General features: G+C 32.4%; 1 protein-coding gene across 4 annotated transcripts; it reads right to left on the reverse strand.

Annotated features, from left to right (window-relative positions):
* Positions 1–1,950: 1,950 nt before the first annotated feature.
* On the reverse strand, positions 1,951–25,142 carry LOC107443743 (cytochrome P450 2J1). 4 transcript variants are annotated; one of them, XM_016057700.4, is made up of 7 exons: positions 24,784–25,142; positions 18,757–19,130; positions 14,405–14,738; positions 9,578–9,777; positions 7,501–7,764; positions 4,403–4,576; positions 1,951–2,308 (listed from the first exon to the last, which is right to left on the reverse strand). In XM_016057700.4, the coding sequence occupies exons 2-7, from the start codon at positions 19,103–19,105 to the stop codon at positions 2,133–2,135; spliced, it is 1,497 nt and encodes a 498-aa protein (XP_015913186.3). In that variant the 5' UTR covers positions 19,106–19,130; positions 24,784–25,142; the 3' UTR covers positions 1,951–2,132. The 4 variants fall into 4 exon arrangements, with proteins under 4 accessions (XP_015913186.3, XP_087021520.1, XP_015913187.3 ...); XM_087165394.1 differs by having other exon boundaries at positions 24,769–24,874; XM_016057701.4 differs by lacking the exon at positions 24,784–25,142 and adding an exon at positions 24,224–24,341.
* Between the last annotated feature and the right edge of the window lie 848 nt (positions 25,143–25,990).

The following is a 25,990-nucleotide window of genomic DNA, read 5'->3' on the forward strand; positions in this document are numbered from 1 at the left end:
GCGTTTTGAATGCATCAACCACTTCTTCGGGGGTCGAAAATCCTTGTCCACGCAATTTATTTTTGATGTGTGGGAATAAGAAGAAGTCATTGGGTGCCAAATCAGGGCAGTACGGTGGATAACCCATCAGTTCGATCTTTCGCTCCGTCAGAAATGCCTTTGTTTGAGTCGATGTGTGAGAGCTCGCATTGTCATGATGAAGAATGATTCGCCTGTTCTTCTGCTTTTTTCGAATTTCTCCAATGACTTCTGGCAAACAAATGGTCGTGTACCATTCAGAATTGACCGTCCTGCGTTGCTCTAACGCCACTGTTACCACATGACCGTTAATGCCGAAGAAACAGGCAATCATTTGTTTCGATGTGCTTCTTCCTCGTACAACTTTTGTTGGTTTTGCCTCGTCTTGGAAGACCCATACAGTTGATTGCTGTTTTGTTTCCGGCTCATATGCATAGATCTATGATTCGTCACCTGTGTAGATGTTATACACAGCCTTTGATGTACCTTGAACGTACTTTTTCAACATTTCCTTGCACCAATCGACACGAGCCTTTTTTTGAGCGTTTGTCAGATTATGCGGGATTCAACGCAAACAAATTTTTTTTACGCTCAAATGTTCATGCAATATTTTATTGATGCTAGTCATACTAATGTCCAAAGACGCCTCTGTCTCACGGTATGTCACATGACGATCTTGCTTTATCAGTTCACGCACAGCATCGATCTTTTCTGGCACAACAACGGATTTTGGACGACCTGCACGGGATTCGTCCTGGATCGAACATCGACCACGATTAAATTCGTTATACCAATTTTTTACAGTGCTGTAGGATGGCGCTTTATCGCTGAATAAAGAATTAAGTTCATCGAAACACTCTTGTCTTGACAATCCACGTCGAAAGTTCTGAAAAATAATGGTACGAAAGTTTTCACGATTCAATTCCATTTTTTGAAAGAGAAGAACTTTTCAATTTACTGTCAACAACACAAATGAAGCTATAATGGTAAATCGTCTGCTGAATTTATGTTTAAAAATATCAAACTTTCGATTAAAATCGTCTGCGGTCGCCTAGCAACACTTACTGTTGCCAAGGCCAGAAATATAAATAGCAACCCTCGTATTATGATTTTAACTATTTAATTACAATCTGCTTAAGATTTTAATATAATACTTAAATTAATACTTTTTTAAAGAGCTATTTTTTCCACTATGTGGAAGAATCTGTAGGGGAGAAGCTTAAGACGAATTCAAACTATTCCTAACAGAAATCTAAAATACAAAATTTATTTCTGAATCAAATTATACGCGTAACACAGAGAATCTTAAGACGAATTCAAACTATTCTTAACAGAAATCTATAATACAAAATATATTTCTGCATCAAATTATACGCTTAACACAGAGAATCTTAAGACGAATTCAAACTAATCTAAACAGAAGAGAAGTGGAATAGTTAATACAGTTCACAGATATTTAAAAAAATAAAATATAATTATTCTTATTACGTAGCTACAGACATGCACACATATTTTAACGATGAATTTTTGTTTCTGTTGATGAATAATAGCGTTAAAAATAACAATTAACTCTCGTCAGCTTATTCCAGAGTGTTAACAAACTGCGTTTCTCGAATTTTTGATACTCAAAACGCGCCCACATTGGTGATTTCGGAAGAGAAAATAGTTCTCGTATGGTGTGAAAGCATGAGATTTGGGTTAAAGATTATTCCATTTTAAGTGTTTAATTTTAAATTATACCCTTTAAATTGTATGATAATGATCGAATAGGTGTTAATCTGGAATGGAATGTTCCCTCTTACATTTTTTGGGTTGTTCAATATGATAATCGGAGAGATATTGCATCATAGTTTTTGCTGTGAATGGATTAAGAAAAACGTGGCAAAACATTACAAATAGGGGTCTTATTTTATCTAATATAAAATCATCTAATTTTTATAAAATTTCTTTAATAGTTAATTTTGAATACAGATCAGAACATGTATAATAATACAAACATAAATATACAAGCTTTTATTGTTTATATATATTGTTTATATTGATAAGCTTAGAAGGAAGTTATTTTTTCAAAATAATCACTTGTTTTTCTTTAACACAATGAAGCATTTTTTCCCCTAATTCTCTTCGTTTCTTGGGATGGCACAAATATTCAATTTTCCACTCAAAAGAAACTCATAATTTCCTATTTCTGAACCTTCAGGGTAGGTTAGTTTAAAATTCTGGATGATTGTAGTGAGGAAAAGAAATATCTGAGACATCGTATAACCTTCTCCAATACACGTTCGCCTGCCTAAGAAATAAGAGCATCTTTAAGTTAGACAAAACTTGAATTTCTGAACGTCAATCACATTAATTTGAAGTAAAATCAATTAAAATGTGGATAAGTTGTTCATTTTTTCTTTTACATTAATTGAAGTAAGACTACACATAGAATTTGAATTCATAACGTTGGTTAAGTAGAACGCAATATAGGGCATAACTAACGGTTGCCATGGACTGCAGGGCGACTAAATATAACAAATGGCGATTAAAAAATTGTCGCTTACCAATCACTGGACTTTTCGTAGAAACCGCATGCCATATGCATTGTATTATTATTTTTTAAAAAATAAATACGAATTTATTCTGAACATTTCATACTATTCCGAAAATTTCCTTATTTCGCACTCTTGTTTCTGAAAAGTTTTCTTTATCTTAGAAATGAACCTTGTGATGTTTACCATATTTTAAGAATTACTTCGAGAAAAAATTTCTACTATCTCTTTTATTTAAATCTTTTAAATTTCTTATTTAAAAAACGGTTTTAGTAGCGAAATTTAATAGTAGCAAAATTTCCAGATTTTGTTCTGTAGAATGTATCACTAGCTACAGACAGAAAAGAGCAAAAACTGGTACGAAAAACATTTTATTCTAACATTTTTTCCGATAAAAATAAAATTTCTGTAACTACAATATACATTTTACAATTATAGCATCATATATATATATATATATATATATATATATATATATATATATATATATATATATATATATATATATATATATATATATATATATATATATATATATATATATATATATATATATAAAATTATTCTTTCACGAGAAAAAGTTAATACTATTGTTGAATGGTTTGGAGAAATAAACAGATTTACTCCTCCCAAAATAGCTATAACTGAAATTGATTTATTACCACTTTTTTCTCTTTTCCGTTCACCCCTGGGTATAAATAGTAGACGATAACGTGTCTTTATTCCAATCCAATTAAATTGCGAAATTGTAAGTTATTTGGATATACGGAATTGTAAAATTTTCTTCCACGTGCAGAAAAACATTCTAATTTTCAACGAATACGCCACCATTTATAGCTTCCCTAAATGAATTTAAATAAGCATTTTAAGAATTGTTTCGTTTGCTTTCATTTCGTTTTATTTTATTTTATTTTTTTAACCGGCGTTGAATTACTGACCAATTTCTGAATTTACGTATATTAATGCTCACCTTCGCAGCCTTGTAATTTTGAACCCGATCCAGAGGAAGAGAGAACTCCTAAATCAAAAATCAGGAGAAATGAGCCTTCATCGAGGACTTTTTGACGTAACTAATCTGTTTTGCGTTACATGGAGGAAAAAACCACGAAAACTCCCAGGGTTATTGCAAAAGAAGTCTAACCCATCAAATAACTCGTACCCCTTTCACAAGATAGGAATTTATACATCAACATATTTTGTTGGATCATTCACTCCCTGCTGACCCATTCATACCTTTAAATGATCCTCAATAGGCATGGAATGTTTTTCCTTCATCTTATGGTGCATTTTGATAATACGCTGCCTGCCCATAAAGATGTTCTTTAAAAGGTGACCAACTTCTTCAACAAGGAATGTGGCTCATATGTTCTGTTTCAATATTATATAAATATAATATAAATATTGTAAATTTAATAGAGAAAAGGGAGTTTGAGAAACTTAGAGTAGGAACCACAAAGTTTCAAATGTTGAAAAAAATTCCAAAATATAAACAAATTGTGATAGGATTACTTAGAATTACCTGAACTTTTAAATACCAATAGAGTTGAAACGGAATTTCTTGCTCGGTATAGAGTCGTTTTAAATATCAACAAAGATGTGATGAATCGATGGTAAGAATCAAATCCTTGGGATTATGACTTCAAAGCATTCGTTTCAGAACTATATCAGATTTTAGACCGATTTTATAAACTATCAACCGAACAGTCTCTACTGAAAGGCGTAATACGACTTTTACATTGCTTGCTGACAATGGATTGTATATAATATTGGTGACAGTAAAATTCGAAAATACATGCATCTCCTTGATATCGGTTATAAACGAATCTCGTACATTGAATGAGAGCACTTACCAACACCAAAATTGATGGGTAGATCGGGTCTCTTGCTCTTGTCTTCGCACATGAATCGGGATGGATTGAACTTCTCAGGTTCTGAGTAAATCTCTGGATCATTATGGCACATCCACATGTTCACAAGAGTTATTGCACCTTTGGGAATCCTGTATCCCCTGATGACAGTCTCCTCTGGAAACAGAAAGCTTTAAATTAAACACTATTGTGAAAATGGTGCAATAAATACATCATAAAAAACTATGTCCCAAGTCATTACTGCTCACAACATTATGACGAAATCTCACCCTCATTTTGGAACTGCCTATTTTTTACTGCTGGATTACGGCCAGGTATCGGTGAAATATGTTCAAGACATGAAACTTACAAAAAAAAATTATGCGTAAAGCCATGCAAGTTACAGGTCTGTCCGTAAATGTTTTCTCATAAAAGCTAATGACCGTAAATTGCCGTAATGCTCGTAAAAATTATGAGTTCGGGACTTGACGTTGTTTGATACTCAGGCAATTTGTTTGTCGAAACGAGGAAAACGGTGGAGATGGAGACAAAATACACTGGTGTGCAAAACTTAAGCAACAAGTGCGTTTTTTGTCATAACACTACAAGAAATCATCCGATTGACATGACATGAAATTTGAATATGATGTACATTATTTTGTACTTAAACGATGGTAAAGGAATAATGGCGCAAAAATGAATATAAAGCTTAAAGTAGGGTATGGAACAAAAAAAGGCTTTATTTGACATATAGCGGCGTTACACATGATTGCCTGAAGAAGCGTAAGTACAACTGGCAGATGTTCCCTAGTATGAGATATGCCCTCCCCTTACTGTAATTTTTGCTTGGCATCGTCTCTCCATGCTAAGCACCATATTATCCAGGAGTTCTTGGGGTAAACGTCTCCATTCCTCCTTTAACGCATCTTTCAGCTGATGGGTGTTACCAGGTGGAGTCGCAAGACGTCGGGTCGCAAGACGTCTCCCTAATGTATCCCACACATGCTCTATGGGATTTAGATCTGGAGAGTAAGCTGACCAATCCATTCGTATGATATCTTCACTTTCCAGTAGCTCTTGAACATTAGCAGTACGGTGTGGCCGGGCATTGTCATCCATGAAAATGAAGTCTGGTCCAATGGCCCCTCGGAGCAGACGCACATGGGGTAGGATTACCTCATTGCAGTAGCGGACTCCAGTTACAGAACCTCGGTCGAAGATCTGAAGCTCAGTCCGCCCGTTCAACATAATGCCACCCCAGACGACAACTCCAGGACCACCGTAACGATCTCTTTCCGCGATGTTATTGGGATGAAATCGAGCTCCAGCCTCTCTCCAGATCAACCGACGTTGAGAATCGCTTGTAGCACTAAAACGACTCTCATCTGTGAAGAGGACGCGACTCCATTGATGAGGTGTCCAGGTTTCGTGTTCTCTGCACCACTCTAAACGGTGCCGCCGATGGCTAACTTTTAAAGGTATGCAGCGTTCAGGACGTCTAGCAAATAAGCCACCTTTGTGGAGGCGTCTGGCCACTGTAAATCTTGATACTCGTCGTCCTGTGGATGTGCACAATTGCTGAGATATGGCGCTCGCTGACTGAAAACGGTTTCTTTTTGCTTGGACAATGTAACGGTCATCTCTTGGTGTTGTTTTCCTTGGACGGTCACCACCAACCTTCCGAGCAGCTGTACCAGTAGTTTTAAAGGCATTCCAAGCACGAGAAACAACATTTTCGTTGATCCCGAACTCTTCGGCGACACTGGTCACACTACGCCCCTCCTCAAGCGTCCCAATCATTCTTTCTCGAGTAAAGTCGTCTAAATGATTTCTTGAACACATGTTTCACAAAACAAAACACTTGCAGCGAATGTCTTTAACTACGGTGCTCTTCATCCTTTTATCACAGCTTTGACCAGCTCGCGCCGACCCACAAGGTTTACGTACACTTACATCACCTACGACGTTTTATTTCTAAAATTTGCATACAAATAATCTTTCTACTGAATTACGTGCACATTATACTGCAATTTCATGGCTATCTTATACTTTGTTGGGGAGCTGTGGCCGAAAAACCACTTGTTGCTTAAGTTTTGCACACCAGTGTAGTAAAGTGTCTGTCGAAGAGTAAGAGAGTTAGTTGCTTGTTCGTTATCCGTGGTCACAAAAGGGGGTAACGAGATAGATATTATTTGGCTGGGTTCGAGCCCGGGACTTTTATGTCAGTAAACTAATGCTGTAACAACCACCATGGAAAAGGATGTACACTTTTGAATTAAATTAAAAACCTACGCATAACAACCGTATAATTTATAGGTCAACTCTATTGAAGTTCGTTGTAATTAAGGTAACAGTTTTTTTTCCCTTTTCTCAAATATGGAAGCTGGAAGTTTAATATAACTCTACTAATTTTGCTTAAGTTCCTTACAATCACGGGTACTGGAATTTTCTTGTATCAAAAATAGAAGCTTGTCTTATAAACTAACGGTCAACTCTTCAAATTGTACGGATATTTCTTAGAGTGTAGCCGCTTTTTGTATAAAAGAAAAAAAAACTATATCGATAAAATTATATATCATATTGTTACAAAACAATCCCTTCAGTTATGTGACATATATTTAGCTTTGTTGCAGAATTTCTTACGAAATTGCATATGTTTACCGTCCATTTGAAATATGAGCTCTGAATCTCTTAATTCGATATCTGTGACTACATTTATAATACAGCATTACAAAAACACAGAAGAACTACTACAATTAGAATTCACTTCTTAATAACAAATAAACTAAGTAAAATTTTGTTTGAATTTTTGATGAGGAATGACTGAGAAAGTGTTGTAAGTTTAAAATATGTAGTAGCATAATATCAAAACATTTATTCTAAGGTATAAGAGCGTTAAATAATGCACTTTTAATAAGAGTTTTGAACAACTTAAGAACTTGACTTCGCTTATATTTTTTTCTTTCAGGAATTCTTCAACTTATTTCTAAATATTTACATATTTAGAATTATTGGTCAACACCAGGAGAATGTGAATTATTGGGAAATTTTTTTGGAACTTTTAAAACATCTATTTTAGAGAAATATCTTGAAGCACTTACTGATACATTTCTGGCCAGGCAACACAGAGAAGAATTCAAAAGTGCGCATTATTTCGTGCATGTAGGCTGTAGTATATGAGAGTTTACTTTTATCTTCAATAGTCGGAGCTCTTCCCCTTCCCACGACGTCCACTATTTCAGCATATATTTTATCTTGGTGGTCCTGGTGGTCCACTACATGTTTCATGAAAATTGCAATGAACAGAGCTACGCTAAGGACTCCGTCACTCACAAACTGAATCAGGGTACCAATCAAAGCCTTATCTGAAAATATTATAAGCATATCATTTGAGATTATTCATTGTGCATAAAAAAAAATTGACGATAAAAGTATTCTAAAATGATCACTATATTTATATGTTTATAGAAATGGCGATGAGAAATAGTGATTTTGCCTAACAAAATATTGCATACTGGATAGCATCGTAATTGTTCCGTACCTAATCATAAGAGCTATTTTAGTAGCGCCCTCGTGTAGCGAGTTGTGAAAATACTCAGAGTATAATGAGAAAATGTGACGAAATGTCGCATTGTAAGTACTATTAATACGAGACTTAAAAATAAAATCTATTTTCAGTCCATATTTGTGTGCTTCATTTACTGAGAGTAAACAAAGCAAAAAGCTGTGCAAAAATGAGTACCAACAATAGACATCGATTAATGTTTTAAAAAAGGAGTTGGGAAATAAAAGCGATCAAACAATTTTTTCTAAGAATACAAATTAATTTTCTGTCATTAAATAGTTGTTAAGTAATAGGTATAAAGTGAATAGTAATAGTTGTATTGCCATTTAAAACAGAAAAAAAAACAGTAATATTTTTATTTTTTAATAATTTTTACGTCAAGAAAATTGAATTTTTTAACCTCGAACATTTCTTTTCATAACATTACTTTGGGGAAAAAAATATCAAAATTAAATGAAAATCAACATGCTATGTCAATTTATCACACACATCAGTGGCGCGTTGACATCTTTGAAGCAACTATGTAAACATCTTACAGTTAAATAAAAATCAAAAAGTCTCTCTTGAAACTCTAGAACCGTTAGTGAAATTTAGATAAAGAGTTAAGGGAGTAATTTTTGCTTTCAGTCCTAAAAATCGTTCCGAAGTTTGGATGAATTCGTTCGGGAGGGACGTTAAAAAAAGAAATCCTCACTTAGATTTAGTTTCATTTTGGAGGAACGACACAGACAGACCGTATTTTTTATTACGAGTTTAATAGTAAGTAATTTTCGAACTAATTACTGACTGTTTAACTTTTTTGGTCTTGTGTATTCCTAATACATTTTACTACGTTCTATCGTAATTTCAGTTTTTAAAGTCTTACAGTTTTTTCACATTAAAACAAAAAACGTAAAGAAAAAAAAATTGAGAAAAAAAATCATTTAAACTTAGCTTTCACTTAATTATAACTTTAACTTTTAACTAACACTTTAACTAACTTAACTTATAATTAACACTTTTAATTTTCTCTCAACTTTCGAACAATTTGATTTTCGAACGGAAACCTCAAGTTGACTTCATAAGCAAATAGGGCGCTTTTAGCGAATCGAATATCAACTCGGTGGTTGCATTTAAGCCGTCTGAAGAGCGATCCGCAAGGTATCTTTAAAAACAAATTTAAAAGTTAAGAATTCTCGAATCAAATGTACTTTTTTTATTTTTCATTTCATAGCACTGCCTATACATTTTTCTAAACACCCTCATCATTTTAAATTTCAAAGTCTAATTGTCTTTGTGCAGCAAATCAAAAGTTGTATACCCAAGACAGCAGCGGCAGTTTTTTTCATATAATAGGAAAACATGTTTTACTGTTCGCTTGAATCAAAAACAGTTAGTTTTTTAATATGTCATTATTTTAGTACTTTCCCGTTAAGGTGGACAGTAAAAACCTTATTAACAGAGCACCCATTTTCTCAGAAATTCTTCTCTTTTTAGAGGTTTTTAATGGACTTGACCTAATTTAAATAGACCATTTTGGCGAAGAGTAACAACAAGAACTTTATGATGATGGATTGATGGAGGGAAAAACCGCATGCATTCATCGTGTGCAAAAACACAGTGTAATTACTTACCGGTGAAGTATTTTGCTGTTGGATCCCCTTTGCGATTCCTGTCGTTCCTTTCTTTGAGGAAAGCGTCAATGAAATTGCTTGGATGCTCATCTTTTTTGAACATGGATTTGTGTTCGTTTACAACGTTCTCCAATGTTCTCGTTATGATTTTGAAATTCTTCATCGCTGTCCAATATCCAGGTTTAAGAGGGAAAATAAACCTAAGAAAGAACGCAAACAATGAACACAAATTTTATAATAAATCCCCAGAGCATAAGGACATTCTCAAAAGTGGTCAATATTTGTTTAAAATTAATAATAATAAAATGGAAACGATGTACATTTTCCAGGAAAAAGTGGCGTTTAGCAGACCCATTTTTAATCACCTGGTGGGAATCACCTTTTCCAACTGGAAAACAGAAGCGCAAATGGAGTTAGAAGCGTAAATTAAGCGTTTTGTTTTATGACGAATTCTTACTGCAGCACTGAAGCGCGTTTGATTTGTTAGTTACTTTGAATTGGCTCAAAAATGGATGTGTGCAAGGTAATAAAATTATACTGGATAATATAAAGTTTATAATTAATAAGGTTGATGTTTAACTATACAATTTCAATGATTTTAGAAAATTAACATTTATTTAAAAAGATATGATTTGCCCGGTTTGTACAGATTTTTAGCCACTTATTTGCCCGAATTGAATTTGCACATGATAAAAATATAAATTTATATAAAACGGAAGTTTTTTGTAATTTTATTAATAATAATAACACACAATTAACTCAATGATTTTATATAGAATTTAATTACTTTAGTTCAGCATTCATTTTTTTTATCAAATTAATCTTTTAATTGTATTCATTTCAATCAAATTAAAAGAATATGCTGTAATGTTTATTGATCCGAAAAATAAATAAACTATTTCAAAATTTGATATTGCCATTAAATGTTCATTGTGTTGTTATATAGAGCCTACCTTATTTCGGTTACACAACCTGGTTTTAAATGGGTTACTTGTTTGAAATCATATTATCTCTACCGAAATTTAATGCTTACTTCGATAATTTAAAGCTATGCACAGTGGGCCAGCACCCAAGGTTTCGTGGCCAAAATTAGTATTTCGATAAAATTTGGGGGCTTTTATTTAGGGTTTTCATATGCAGGTAAATTGAATTCACAGTTGAAATTTTGAAATACACTAAAAATACAAAAAAAAAAAAAAAAAAACAAGATAGCGGCTGAAATATGGCGAGAAAAAAAAATATATATAAATATACTACGTTTAAATAATTAAATATAGCAATGAAAATATAATAATTTTCGTAATTTTATATTAAAAATGAAAAGCAAATTATATTTCCGAAGTAATATTACAAAATAACACGAAAACATGAAAAAAAAACATAATTTTTGTTTTTCGGTATATTTAGCCCACCTTTGTAATATGGGCAAAATGGGGCAGGTTTTTTCGAAAGAAGAAACATGAAAGAAGACAACAAAAAAAAGTTTAGCTAATTACCTCGTGGAACTTTTTGGAGATAAGTTTCGAAAGCGATTCAAACATTGTAAAATGTCAAATGATAAGATATAAACTATAAGTTTGTCAAGAGTATTAACTAATCCAACAAATTGAAAAATTTTATTATAATTTCAGACTAATTACTCTGATAAAAATGTAACAGAAAGGTGAAATTCCTCTATATATTTCTGAAATATAAATTTAAAAGTTACATTAAAAAAAAATTTAACATATTTTTCACTACATTGTACTCTCGTCGGTCCAAAAAGTAAATTATAATGTTTGGAATGATTATGAATACTTAATCTGGGCCATATTAAAGCTGCCTAAACATATTTTAGTTGAAATTTAATTTTTGACTTTTGGCCAAAGATCATGGTCTTCTGGCCCACTGCGCTATGTCATAATTCAGAGCACATTAAGTGGTGTCGTGACTCACGTTTTGGAGAAAAAAAATTTTCTAGTGTGACTGTTATAAGAATAATGCTAATATATTTTGTACAGCTTTTAGGGGTGAGCATTCAACTAATTTAGTATGCCTTTAATGTTATTATTATATGAGATGCTGTGTAGGAATTTAGGTAGTGAATAGTTCTTGTTTAAGGTAGCGAAAACGAATGATGAAGACTATGAAGAGAATGCACTTTATTATATCATTGACCTTTTATTATACCATTTGAATTTAATTTCCAGTTTTTGTTAACAGGATGCCATTCTGGAATATCAGAATTATCATGAACAGAGAAATATTATTTTGTTTGTTGCTAAAAACAGAGTAACTGGGATTGCTGTCAAGAGGGTTGATAATACTTTAGTTGAAGATAGGACTTTTGGAGGTGTTTAAAGGCTCTAATAAATAGATTTTCAATAGATCCGGGACAGACTTGGCAAAACGTTTTGGATTTAAAACAGTTCTTCAAAGCCAGTTGTATTTCTTTCGAAGGCTGTGTATGCTTGTTTCAAAGAGAAGTTGAGATAAATCCAATTTGTATCCTGAAATCAGAAAGGGTGTAATAGCTTAATCCTAAGTCACTGAGGGAACTTTAATTGTTTTGAAAAAAAATTGAAATTCTTGCAGGTCTCAAATTTGGATCGATCGAGAAGGAGGTGTGTACGACTGCACCACAGAGAATTGTTGGAGTCAAATGTTTCAGTTTAGCAGACAATTATTCTCTCAGCAAATTGGGAGTTAGAAAGTAAATAAACCACAAAATCGAGCAAAATGTTGAGAAGAGGCAGGATATATTTTTTAGAAACTTGCAATATCGACAGAACTTACTATTTATAATATAATACTTAAGTTCTACTCACTGAACCATTAAAATTGTATCTTAAAACATTAAAATCCAATCATTAAATCAAAAGTAAATTCATGGTGTTCGGTCATAATTCTATTTTGAGTATTGTTACAAAGCAATTTCTTATTCAATTGTTTAGGTAAAAATGGTAGTAATTCATTTTTGAACCAAGTGGTTTTTTGTAAGTGCTAGATAATATTTCAGCGTTTAAAAAAAGTAACAGTTATGTTATTCAAAACCTAGAATTTTAGATTAGTATTTATTATTATTACTTGAAGTCTTGGAATCTCTTACAAGAGGACACACTGTGGAATTAAGAAAAATGTGTTGATGTAATGTGTTAATTTATAAAAAATTACTGCTCAAACAAGTGTTATGAAGAGGTCTAAACTATTGTACAACAACAAAAATAGCCCTTCATGATAAATTATTTTGCACCAACATTCCATAACGGTCGTTGAACAGCCAACCCATTTTTTTTAGTTTACGACTACTAGTGTTCCATTCCATAGCACTTTAATTTTGAACCCAATTCAAAAGACAAGGAATTTCCTGGATCAAGTATTGCAATAAATTCGTCTTTATGGAGGACTTTTAAGGAGGACTTCATGGAGGAACTAACAAGCATTTAAGCTACATAGAGAGCCTGATGGAGAGGGGACTCTAATCTAATATCTCTTCGAATTCGTAGACGAAAAATCGAAAAACTGTTTAAAGAAATACTTTATTTCAAGTTAACGCTACAAGCAGAGTTTTCGTATACAATTTAAAGGATGTAGTTAAATCTGAACACCTAAACTGGTAAAAAGATTAGATCCAACTCACATGCATTCGCACACAAAAAGAGTTATTTTAATTTCCAGAAACAGCAACGTTGGCACACTTTGAATATCACTAGTAGTTGTTTACATCGAGCAAGAGCTGTCGTTAGTTTGTTGTTTATTCCAACCCACAATACAATATCCACTTTATTTTTACCTTTAAAATATGTATGTAAATTTTAACTAGAATAACAACAATAATTGTATTTTATTTATTAAACATCTGTAAACTGCATTAAATAAATTTAATAATATTTAATTTCTATCGGTTCGGTTTTGCTAACCCTAGTTCGAATTCATATTTTTATTCTTTCTTTGTTGTATGCATGTTTAAAAACAAACTAATTTTGTTTTAAGAAAAGCATCCTAAATTAATGATTCTTGTTTTATATTGTATCGTAAAAATAATTCTTTCTATATGCGTCGTATCTTACTATAATTATAAATTTACTTAGTAACAAAGGTGGTGACGGCTACTTTATACCAAGTAATGTAAGAGAACATTCTAGGCGTTTCTCTACACCAGGAACTATCCTTGTTTCTTGGTGTAGTGAAACACCACTTTTGTGTTAAGTAGTTGCCACCATTTTTGGTGTTAAGATACACGAAAAGTTTTTACATTGTATCTGTGTTACTTTGAATAACCGGAATGGGTGGTTGTTGACTTCCACCGGTGAATGTTGACAATCACATAGTCGCTTTGGTAAATGTCTTATACTAGGTCTAGTTAAGAGTCACTTTCCGGTGTGCTCTACATCAATGCTTATTTAAGGTCAAGTACCACTGCCCAGTATGCATTTAACCGGTACTCCGAACACTGATGTTTCTCCTAATCTATCTTCAACAGATACTAAAATGTCGAATAAATATTATAATATCAACGAATAAACTAAAATCAAATCGGATCTAACAAATAATTCGGAACATTCACCAAAGCGACTATGTGAGTGTTGACATTCACCGGTGAAAGTCGACATTCTCTTCATTTCGGTCATTTAAGCTAACCTATACACAATTTAAAATTTTAATTTTGGAAAAAGTGAGTTCATGTAAATCTAGAAAATGCTGAAATTGTTTTTCAAAATGCAACAAATAATCTGTTTGCATTTTGATGTTTTGAAAACTTTTTTTCAGCATTGATTTACTCTATGTTTCCTTGAACTCACTTTTCAAACCAATTTTCACTAACTTAAAATGGAGTTGAGAGGATACCTCGTAAGAAATCCATCGTAGAATAAGTTGGTCATTGTAATGAATGCCACAACGTGAGTGTACGCTTCGTTTATTTCTTTCACCTGCTCTTCTGTGATTCCAGATTGGCCGAACATGGTGCAGCGGAGTATATTGTTGCATTTGTTGGTCAGGTGCTGCACGATTTCCACTGGTTCACCCTTCTTTGCTTTCAAGAAGCTGATGGTCTCCTGGATGGAATCGTATAAAGGTTCACTCATGTTGTCCTTAACGGTGGTCATTCCGTACTCCCTCAGTTGTTGCAACGAGAACTTCCTCAGGACTTTCCATGGTTCACCATTAATGACACTGACCCCTGTTGGGGAGCATTTGAAGGTTTAATGAGTAAGCCGAGGGTTCTCCATACATTTTAATCGATTCCTCAAAAGCTAAATTGAAAGAATGCTCAATCAGCTGTAAAATTTTAAGCGCAACTTTTAACGGCAAAATGAAAGCTAAAATTGAAAAGGTTATTCGTAAAACAATGATAAATATGTTGAGCCACACATTCAACAGCTTCTCTTAGTATTTTTTGTTTGTTTTTATGGTATTAGATAGCATTTGTCTTATATTAACCGTAAGGCTAATCTTATTTTCTCTACCCCTAAGGGAGAAGGTGATTTGTAAAGAAATGTTCACGCTATTTCAGTGAAGCTCAAATAGCGCTACATTAGGGTTAGGGAGAACCATAACGTAAGATAAAATCTCTCAATTTTTAACCCTCTCATGCCTCAAATGAAGACATATATTTTGTTTTCATAACGTTATTCAGTTGCATAGTTGTGCAGTAATTTGCATGTATGGAGACACGAAACAGTTCTAAACCACATCAGGCCACTCAAGATAGTTAAAAGATCCCTTAAGAAGTCGATGGAGAATTCAAGAAAGAAGAGAAAATCTGATATTTTGTTTATAAATTTTATAGAGTATATTATATTGCTGGTAAGGTTGGAACTATTTTACATCTTCTCCAACCTCATGAATGAAGTTTAAATTTTCAATTTTTCCTTGAATAAAATTGTATCGACAAAATATACCACAAATATGAACATAATGTCCTCATAAGAGGGCACCCATTTTTGACTATTCGAGGCAAAAATTTCCAAAAATAAATTAATACACCACAATCCTGAGATACTAAATAGGTTTGTAGCATATCGAAATATTTTTTATATTTGAAATGAAAAGTTCATGCATGACAGGGTCAAATTGGACACTTTATTTAGAAATTTTTTTTTCTCGGGTCTAAAGTTCATCGATAAATATTACAGCTGATGAACTTTCGAACACTCTTCTAGTTTAATTTTTGAGAGAACGAAATGAAGCTTTTTCGAGAAGTATGTATTTAGTAGACAATATACATTAATTTAGGCATCCGACCCTAATGTGCTCTTGAAAGATGAAAGTCATTGCAATGCAAACATTGAAAGAACTCACAATAAGGCAATTAGTTAAAAATCATAAAGAAATGTTAGTTTTGCAATTATTTTCTGTCTCTTCTAAATTCATTATTCTGTTTATCAAAAATCAATCCTACTTGTACAAAATTCATGCTTTAAAAAAAATGACCAACTTAAAATGAGTGACAAAAATGCAGAATATCAGACTAGAAGGAAGTTTTAGATGCAAACTTATGTCCATATTCGGATGAGGAAGAGTGTTCTTCGTTCGGATGGGGTTAAGTTTATAGAAGATTTTGAAAATTGTTCGTAATGCGAGGCCTTTGAGGAGTGTCGATGAGGTGAGTATAGAACCGGCGATGAATAGATCAAGTTCCACACGAGCCGAAAGTATACACACGTGACTGGGCGACTTTTCCCGTTAAGCCTAATTCGATTTAAAAATTCTTATAAAAAAATGGCTGGAATTAAATATGTTGAAATTTGTAGTTTAGTATCATGGATAGTATCTGAATATAGTGTGACGATATTTAAAAAAATAATAATAATAATTGCAGAACTGACTCAAAATATTATCTAGCAAAACCTCATACTGCAAACGACTAGTCTACACTCTCAAGCATTCCATCCGTCAAAATATAAACAAAAATCCAGGGCACATTAATCCACATGCCCAATTCTTTCGAAAGAGCCAAACATGTTTAAATGTTTAATTAACCTGGAGAGGGGAAACCTCAGAACCAAAAGTGCATATTGAAGGTTAAAGACTGAGACATTATACGAAATTAAAACCGCCTGGTGTCGCCTAAAAAGCGAAATCAGGATTTGTTGGAGTCGAAAAAGCTCGTCTCATACTTGATACCATTGGCCATGAAGGGAAAATTGTGTCATCACGTATGCGTGATCAGGATTATGGTCCTCAAAGTGTTAAACAAGAAGTTTTTTTTTGTTGAAGTTATTTCACAAGTCACGATTAAACATTCAAACGGTATAGTTAGTTCTTCGCATTATAAAGTGAGGTATTTTTAAAAAAATTTTTTTTTGCTAATATAAAGAATAAAATGGGTCTTGCTCTTTGTTTCACCGTTGCACAGATAGTTAAGAAAGGGATTTGTAAGTACAAAATATTTTATTGAGGGGCTTTCAAATTTTTTGTTTAGTAATCAGCGACTTATTATTAAAAAAATTTTGAACTAATTACAAGATCAGTAATTCCCAACTTGTTTAGGCAATGAAACCCTGAATGATCGAACTTCTTTGACTGAACCACGACTTTGTAATAAAAATGTTCTTTTAACAGCTCTGTAGGGTTCTTTTGATTCGAATAGGAAGAAATGATGGCGATTATAAGATAAAAATATTTATTAAGAAGAAATGAAGATAAAAATACGTACAATACAACTAAATCATCATAACATAACTAGAGCATTTACTTATGTCTGCTCATATCCGTATCCCCCCGTCTATCTGAGTGAGGTTCGGACAATGCGCAGGAGCGCAGAGGGTTGCTATAGTAACCCGACAAGCTGTACATACATTAATTAGGAAAAATATTACTAATAATTTTGACAATATTTAATGAGGAGTCGTGGTGTGTTAGGTGTCACCTTCCAATGAGGTGAACCGGGTTCGAATCCTAGCGACGGCAGATGAATACGAATTACACACCCAGCTCGCACAGACCGCAGTGCTGATGTACCTTGAATGTATTTTTCCAACATTTCCTTTCACCAATCAACACGAGCCTTTTTTTGAGCGTTTGTCAGATTGTGCGGGATCCAACGCGAACAAATTTTTTTTTACGCTCAAATGTTCATGCAATATTTTATTGATGCCAGTCGTACTAATGTCCAAAGACGCCTCTATCTCACGGTATGTCACATGACGATCTTGCTTTATCAGTTCACGCACAGCATCGATCTTTTCTGGCACAACAACGGATTTTGGACGACCTGCACGGGATTCGTCCTGGATCGAACATCGACCACGATTAAATTCGTTATACCAATTTCTTACAGTGCTGTAGGATGGCGCTTTATCGCTGAATAAAGAATTAAGTTCATCGAAGCACTCTTGTCATGACAATCCACGTCGAAAGCAATGGAAAAAAAATGGCACGAAAATGTCCACTATTCAATTCCATTTTTTGAAAGAGAAGAACTTTTCAATTTACTGTCAACAGCACAAATGAAGCTATAATGGTAAATCGTCTGCTGAATTTATGTTTAAAAATATCAAACTTTCGATTAAAATCGTCTGCGGTCGCCTAGCAACACTTACTGTTGCCAAGGCCAGAAATATAAATAGCAACCCTCGTATATTCTTTTCATAATTTATTTAATACAGTGCAAGCGGGGAAAAATTGTAAGCTCCGCCACCACCGCTGTTATGGGTTTCAAGTTACATTTTATTTTGCTGTGCTAAAAACTGCAAGACTTAAAATTGAGAAAACTTTTTCTCAATCAAAAGCGTTATTTTAAACGTTCACCCTTGAGTTGTTGTCAATCAAAAGTAATAAAAAATAAGAGATAAGATTTTGCCAGATATCTTTACATTAAAAATTTTATAAGATAAAAAAAAACGTAATAAATAGAAAACCGTTCCCTATTTGAACTGTTTTAAGTCTTGTTATCTTCTTCTTATTTAGTCCCATAATCTGTATTCCTCAGGTTAACTTTTTTTTTCAAGTACAGGTAAATATTTCTCACATTCAGGTAATCGTTCATTTCCTGACTATTAACGTGTTGGAAAAATGTTCCTGATTGAAACTACAATTATTGTATATTTTGTTAACAAAATGTACTTTATTTTTGTGGAAATTATTGACTAACGAAAAAAAAAAGATGAATGAGATACAATACAGGGTTTAGTGAACGGAGCGAGATGGGGGTGGAGCCTCCTTAGAGTTTAAAAAATGCTGTTGAAATAACATACCATTGTTGAAGAAACATGAGATAACTGAAAAATCGGTGCTTTTCTGAAAGCATTCTGCATGGGTTAAATGAAATTCTTGAACGGCCTTCATACTTCCCATGTTGATGTACAGAGTACCGGCAAAAGTGAAACTGAATACATCACCGTATTTCTTCTGCAATTTTTCCAGAGTCCGGTGACAAGTGTCATCTTTCAGGATGAGGGAGTAACCGAAAAAGGGAAAAGACACGGGTCCCGGAGGCAAACCTTTATTCCTTTTGTAGTAATAAATGCAGATGGTGGCAACAACTATCACGATGATGGCTGCTGTTGTTTCTCCACAAACGCTTCTAAAGAACTCTTGGAACATCTTTGTTTTGAGAGATTATGCAGTTCTGAAATAAAAAAAAAAGGTATCGATCCAAATCTTGAGTATGCTACGAGATTATTCAAAAGTCTTTTTTTTTTTGGTGGATCATTGCAACTATCTTCGAGATTCATATAAAAGTACGTCCCAGATAGCAACATTACCAGATTGCAATCAAGAAGACTCATTTGAAAAGTCACGTGCAGTTTTTGCGACGTTAATGCATAGATCGTAAATAGATTATTATGTCTGCCTTTGGTGTCGTCACATTTTCAAGCTACCTAGACTCCAACATGGGACCACAATGACACATTTAATTGTCGTTATGACGTCCCTGTGTGACGAAAATGTGACATATTATTGTTTCAACTTAATCACACAGCGAACCCGTTGAGTCGTAAATGTGTCGCAGTTGCGTCGCGTCAATACCCGTTGACATGTAAATATGTCACGGACATGCAAATATGTCGCACCGTGTCATTGTTGAGACGTAAATATGTCGCAGTTTTGTCACACCATGACCCTATTGGGACGCAGATGTGTCACAGTTTCGTCACATGATGACGTTACTGCGATAATTTAAAGTCATAGTGTGTTTTCATGTTGACGTCTGGGTGGCGTCAAAATGTGGCGTTGCTAAAGGAAGACATAGTAAATTTTTTTAACCTACGCATCGACATCACAAAACTACAAGTGACTCCACGGATGAGTCTCCGTTACTGCCGCACTTTTCTTGCAATCTGGTAACGGTGTTATCTAGGGAACAGTATTTAGGTCAATTACTGAATTTTCAGCCATCCAAAAGTGATTCAATTTCTGCCTTCATTTTGTTCAATTTCATGTATGCATATCAATTATTTTGAAAAAAAAATTAAAAAAAAAAACTTTGTTACGAATATATAGTGAAAATAATTTTATCAGTTTTTAATTTTAAAAAATAAGTTAACTAAGAGAGATGAAAAATTAAATCTTTGTGGTATTCCATCAATTTGAATAAAAATATGTTTCCTATTGTAAATATAATTATTAAAAAGGCAAATATAAAGTAAAATTTCCCAATAATCAAGATCGCAAATACGGATATTTTTAAAATTATAGTAATGACTCAAAAGAACATTTTTTAGTTCAGAAAGGGGAATGCTATTGAAACGATCCTAGAAATCAAAAGTCGCAATAGAATTAATTTTATTATTTTGTTTAATAAATTCTAAAATCAGTTGATTATGATAATCCAAGAAAAATATTGTTAATAATTTAAGTAAAGAAAATAGTGCCAGGTTTAGTGTGAGGTAAGTATTTATATATATATATATATATGTGTGTGTGTATGTTACGGCGAATGACCGAAATAGGTGGTTGTTGACTTTCACCGGTGAATGTCGACAAACACCAAATACGTAGGTGAAAGATCGAATATTTCATTACATTCTTGTACATTCGGACCCTCACCGGTGTATGTCAACAATCACATAGTCACTTTGGTGAATGTCCGAATTATTTGTTATATCCAATTTTATATTAATTTATTCGTTGATATTATTATATTTATTTGATATATTTATATTTATTCTGTATTTTAATACTTACAGACGATAGATTAGAAGAAACATCAGTGTTTGGAGTATCGGGCAAATATATCGGGCAGTGGCACTTGACCTTAAAAAAAATAAGTGTAGGGTATACCGGGCAAATGTATACCGGACAGCGGCACTTAACCTAAAAAAAAACATCAGTGTAGGGTATACCGAGCCACTTAAGGTTAAGTGCCACTGCCCGGTATACCCTACACTGATGTTTTTTTTAGGTTAAGTGCCACTGTCCGGTGTACATTTGCCCGGTATATCCTACACTTATGTTTTTTTAAGGTCAAGTGCCATTGCACGGTATATATTTGCCCGATACTTGGTGTATACCGGGCAGTGGCACTTAACCTTAAAAAAACATCAGTGTAGGGCAGGGATCGCCAAACTTTTTTGATCATCGACCCCTATATAATTTTTCGAAATCTCCATCGACCCCCATAAAAGTAATTTTCTGTTACTTAAATTAAATACTGAGTTTGCACATTTATTTTATGATTTTAAACATTTATTAAAGTATTACATTGTGTAACAATAGTTTTATGAAAAATATATTAATGTTGAAATTTAAGTACCTTAATACTCATTAAATAAGTAATTATGAATAAGTAGAAATAATAAGTAAAGTAACTAAAGATTTATTCCTTCTAAATCAATGAGATGGGTGTGCCTGGTGTTTTTTTTTTTTTTGCAAGGTTCGCTATATTGGGTTCAAAATCGGTCAATTTTAGTTTTCGTCAAAATTGGTCAATTTTGTAATTTTCGTAAAAAAATACAAAGAGTGCTATAGTTTTGCCGCGGGCTGTATTAATCCATATTATTAATGCTTACCTTCTTTTTTTACATGCATTGATAATTAAAATTGATATCTAAACTAAACGAATGGTTTTATCGAAACAATAACTAATTATCCGAAACTATAAAAGTTTTAATAATGACACTGCAAATATTCAATGTTCACAGTTTGCATAGATAGCTGAAACTGAGTATGATTCTGCGTTTGTAACGTCAATGCTCGTCACACGTGACATTTGGACAAGCGCACATATGCATATGACTTATTAACTGTGCTGACTGAGTTCGTGCCACTGCGCACTGGTACGTAAATACTTGTTTCACCCGAATAAATATACGTTTATTAATTTACGTCTTATAAAGAAACTGATATAAGGTCAATTAAAGAAAAATTCGCAAATTTTACATACTTAATTAGGTATGTGTGATTTGCGTATTAATAACTGTTTTTTCTTCAACCCCCAATCAACCCTTCCGATTCGGATCGACCCCCATTCGACCCCCGCTTTTGTTTAATAGACCCCTGGGGGTCTATATAGACCACTTTAGCGACCTCCGGTGTAGGGTAAACCGAGCAAATGTAAATGTATGGCCCGATACTCCAAACACTTATGTTTCTTCTGATCTATCGTCAGTAAGTATTAAAATATCGAATAAATGTAATTATATCCACGAATAAATTCATATCAAATCGAATGTAATAAATATTTCGGATTCACCAAAGCGACTATGTGACTGTTGACATTCACCGGTGAAAGTCAGAAATAAAGGTATTTAGCAAATATTTCGGACATACACCAAGCGACTACGTGAATGTCGACATTTTCGAGACTTCGGTCATTCACCGTAACATATATATATATATATATATATATATATATATATATATATATATATATATATATATAAGTTCAAAATGAAGAATAAAACAAAGAAAAATTATAGACATATGAAAAAAAGGGGGTTTCCGATTTTTTAATTAACATTTCATTTTTTTTTTTTTAAATAAAATGTTGTTTGTTATTTTTTCACTTATTATTTCCCACCCCCTTTTTTTCATATGTCTATAATTTTTCTTTGTTTTATTCTTCATTTTGAACTTATCTAATGAGTGCTGTTTACTTGCAGCTTAAGCGCAATAAATGATACTTTTTGTTTTTCTTAACTTTCTTAGTGTTTTCTTGTATTTATTTATTATATATATATATATATATATATATATATATATATATATATATATATATATATATATATATATATATATATATATATATATATATATATATATATATACAATATAATGAAGTAGTCGTTTCAATGATTAGGAGGAATAGTGCTTGATTATTATTTTTAGACAATGGGTTTTTTCCCCAATCTTCAACGTTATCCTAGTAGCTAGTTTAGTTACGCTATTTCTAACTTTGAATCAGCCATTTTAAGATTTTTATATTTAGTTTTTTAGTCTTTAGATTTTTATTCAAGGAATTTAGATCACAAAAAAAAAACTTAATTTTAAACAAAGAGCTCAAAGGAGACAACTGTATACTATGTAACTGCCTTTCAGAAACTGCTGATTGCAGAATTGAGTATAATTTTGTCAGAAAAAGAAAATAAAAGAGAATCTAAAATACCTTATATTTCGAATTCTGATATATTAACGGCCATTAATTTTACACGTATCGAGCTATGCTGCCAAATAGATTAAATTAGTTCATTTGGGAATATTATATAGAAGAAATTAAAACATATTTAGAATTTTCCCTTTTCGACAGTTTGTCTAGATGAGAAATTCCTTTCTCTTTACTTATGTTACAATAATAATATGGAAGAATACATATATCATAGCACTCGTCCTTGACTAAGTAAGCTTACATCGAAATAGGAACTGCCCACTTAAAAACAGTTTTTTTTTTCTAGAGTGACGTAGCAGCAAATCAAAGTAAATAATAAAGCGTAAAACGAAACAAAGTTCAAATGGAACGTTCTTCGTCCTTGACTGAGGATAAAATAAACTGGTACTCTATTAAAAGTTTCAAAGAGTCCTCCAAAAACAGTAAAATTATTAAAAACTAAATAAATATTAATTTCAATTTAAATTTGCATTTTTGTTTTTAATAGTATTTTATTTAAAACTACCTACTACATAAAATTACCTGTTCATAAAATTAAATTAGTTTTCATAACGTAACAATTGAAGAAATAAACTTCACAGAATATATTTAAATATAATTTCACATAACAAAATAAAAGATATGAATGTAATCGTTCTAATAGTTTCTCAGAAATCGAATTTTAAATATACGACATTTTATAAAACTGTTCGACCCATTTCGTTTAAGTTTTGTATTTTTCCATGTTAAATTACATTCTTCCGAATGATGTAAAAATGTGTATAATTCAAAACTTTAATGAAGGTGGTACGAATTATTTCAGAAATTTTTTTTTCTTCAAATAATGAGTGAAAAAAAGTAAAAAGCGTTGCTAAAGTTCAGTAGTTTTTATTTAAATAGTTTACCACAAGTCACTATTTTTTTTTTTCTTTCCAAGTGCGTTGGTTAAGCGCGAGTATATTGCTTGGAATTTCAAAAAAAGCTGCGATCCGGTTCGCAATCTATACCAAAACAAATTAGTCGGAAAATTAAAAAAGTGTTTTAAATATTTAAATTAATTTTAATATTGTGATGAGGAATTTGAAGTCAGTCATTTCCTTTCATTAAAATAGGTATCAAAAAACGTTTAAACGTACCTCTCTTGAATCATTGGAATCCATCATTCGTTCTGTTGCAACGGAGGAAAAAAGAAAGATTCTCAACAATTACGTTTAATTCTTGATTCTTGCGAAAACAATTCCCAAACAAAGTTACAACATGTAACTATAATGATTGGTTTCCATCATTATTTACTTATTTATTTCATCTTAGAGAAATGTATTTATTTATTTCATTTTAGATTTTATGATATTATTCATAATAACGGGTTGTATATGTCTCCCGTACTGGTACGTCTTCTTATACGTTCCGATTTGTCTAAGATAATGTAAAATATTTTAACTAAAACCTTAACCTTCCCCTGAATTAGCTTTTTCCCATACTATTAAAAAAAAGTGATATTAATTCACGTTTCAAAAAGTATCACAACTATACACTCTTTAAAAGATTAAAACGAAATAAATTTATAAATTTCTCTTTTTTAATCTAAATTTTCTCTTTCAAAGAAAGCATCTACCAAAAAATAAAATCAAAATATAATTCTACTCATATCCTTTATTTTTCCTTTTAAAAAAATACTTACAAAATTTCTTCTTACCTTAATCTTCGTTTTCATTCACTAATATCCACTCAAAAATATGATTCTCTTTTCAATTTATGTATCTTGGTATCAAGTTTTCTACGGAATACATTAAATCTGCATGTAGTGTCGCCATCTACTGAGGGTAAAAGTAAAATGTGTAAAACTTGCTATCGATGTTTACATATTCATTTATTTCGTTCCCGTTAGTGACGGTAACTGATTTCAAAGAATAATAACTTATTGAATCCAATCAGGGTAAATGTATTTCTGTTTTAATTTTTTAACTCTGTCTGTTATTCCTGTTCTAAAATGCTCTCTACAGAAATTCATTTCCTATGAAATCGAATTCATTAGCTTCTATTTTGCGATAAAACTAAAATGTTATTCAGTATTGTGATATCTTTTTAGGTTTATCTGTTTTCGTGTTTTGTTATATAATTATTTTATTTTTATCTTTATATTCATTTGACTTACATAAGACAATAAATGCTCTGTTGTATGAATTTTTTGTATTCAAACTCGAAGCGATTAACTTCATATATTTAGCTTAAATAATACAAAAAAATAAATATTGAATGACTTATAATTATTAAATAATAAAACAGCCCAATAGAGGGTTTAGGAATGAAAATGTGTACGTAAGTTTTAAACAAAAAGGTCCAAAATTAATTTGAATTTTAGAATATTTTCTCTTGTTCATAGGAGCTCTGTCGGAGATCGAGTCCTGGTGCTGAATTATTAACATTGGAACTCTGGACACTACTTTGCTTTAAGGATGCTGAATATTTTAGATCTACTACTCGATATACAGTGCGACTAATTTAAAAAAGAGGTGGGAGAGAAGATAAATGTGGGCACAAATCGTCGGGGACACAACTCGTCGCAGCAACAGTTCGTCGTTGGCATAGAGTTGTTGCAGGAACAACAGGTTGACTTGCCACTGTGGCGCCACAGTTCTTTGCAGTAATAATTCTTCACGGGAACAGTCATAGCAGATACTTCTTAACGTAAACGTATCATCACACATTTATTTTTTGAGGAAAAAAAAATTTTTTTTGTAAATTTTTTTAAATTTCATTACTTATATTTAGGAAACTGAAACGTTTCAAGCAACAAATCTGTTAAAATGTGTAAATGTAGAGCGGCAATAACCATAATCAAGTTCAAAAAACATCGTTCATGGTTTTAAACTGTCAACAATTGTGACTTAGTAATTTCTTAA

Source organism: Parasteatoda tepidariorum, chromosome 6, assembly GCF_982258835.1.
Source record: "Parasteatoda tepidariorum strain Cologne lab strain chromosome 6, Ptep-v5.0, whole genome shotgun sequence".
Classification (NCBI taxonomy): domain Eukaryota; kingdom Metazoa; phylum Arthropoda; class Arachnida; order Araneae; family Theridiidae; genus Parasteatoda; species Parasteatoda tepidariorum.

Coding starts and splice junctions, on each gene's coding strand:
- LOC107443743 (XM_016057700.4), bottom strand. CDS start 19,105: ATGTTCCAAGAGTTCTTTAGAAGCGTTTGTGGAGAAACAACAGCAGCC. Junction 14,739..18,756: donor CTCATGTTTCTTCAACAATG/GTATGTTATTTC, acceptor GCTCCCCAACAG/GGGTCAGTGTCATTAATGGT. Junction 9,778..14,404: donor TACGATGGATTTCTTACGAG/GTATCCTCTCAA, acceptor GTTCTTTCTTAG/GTTTATTTTCCCTCTTAAAC.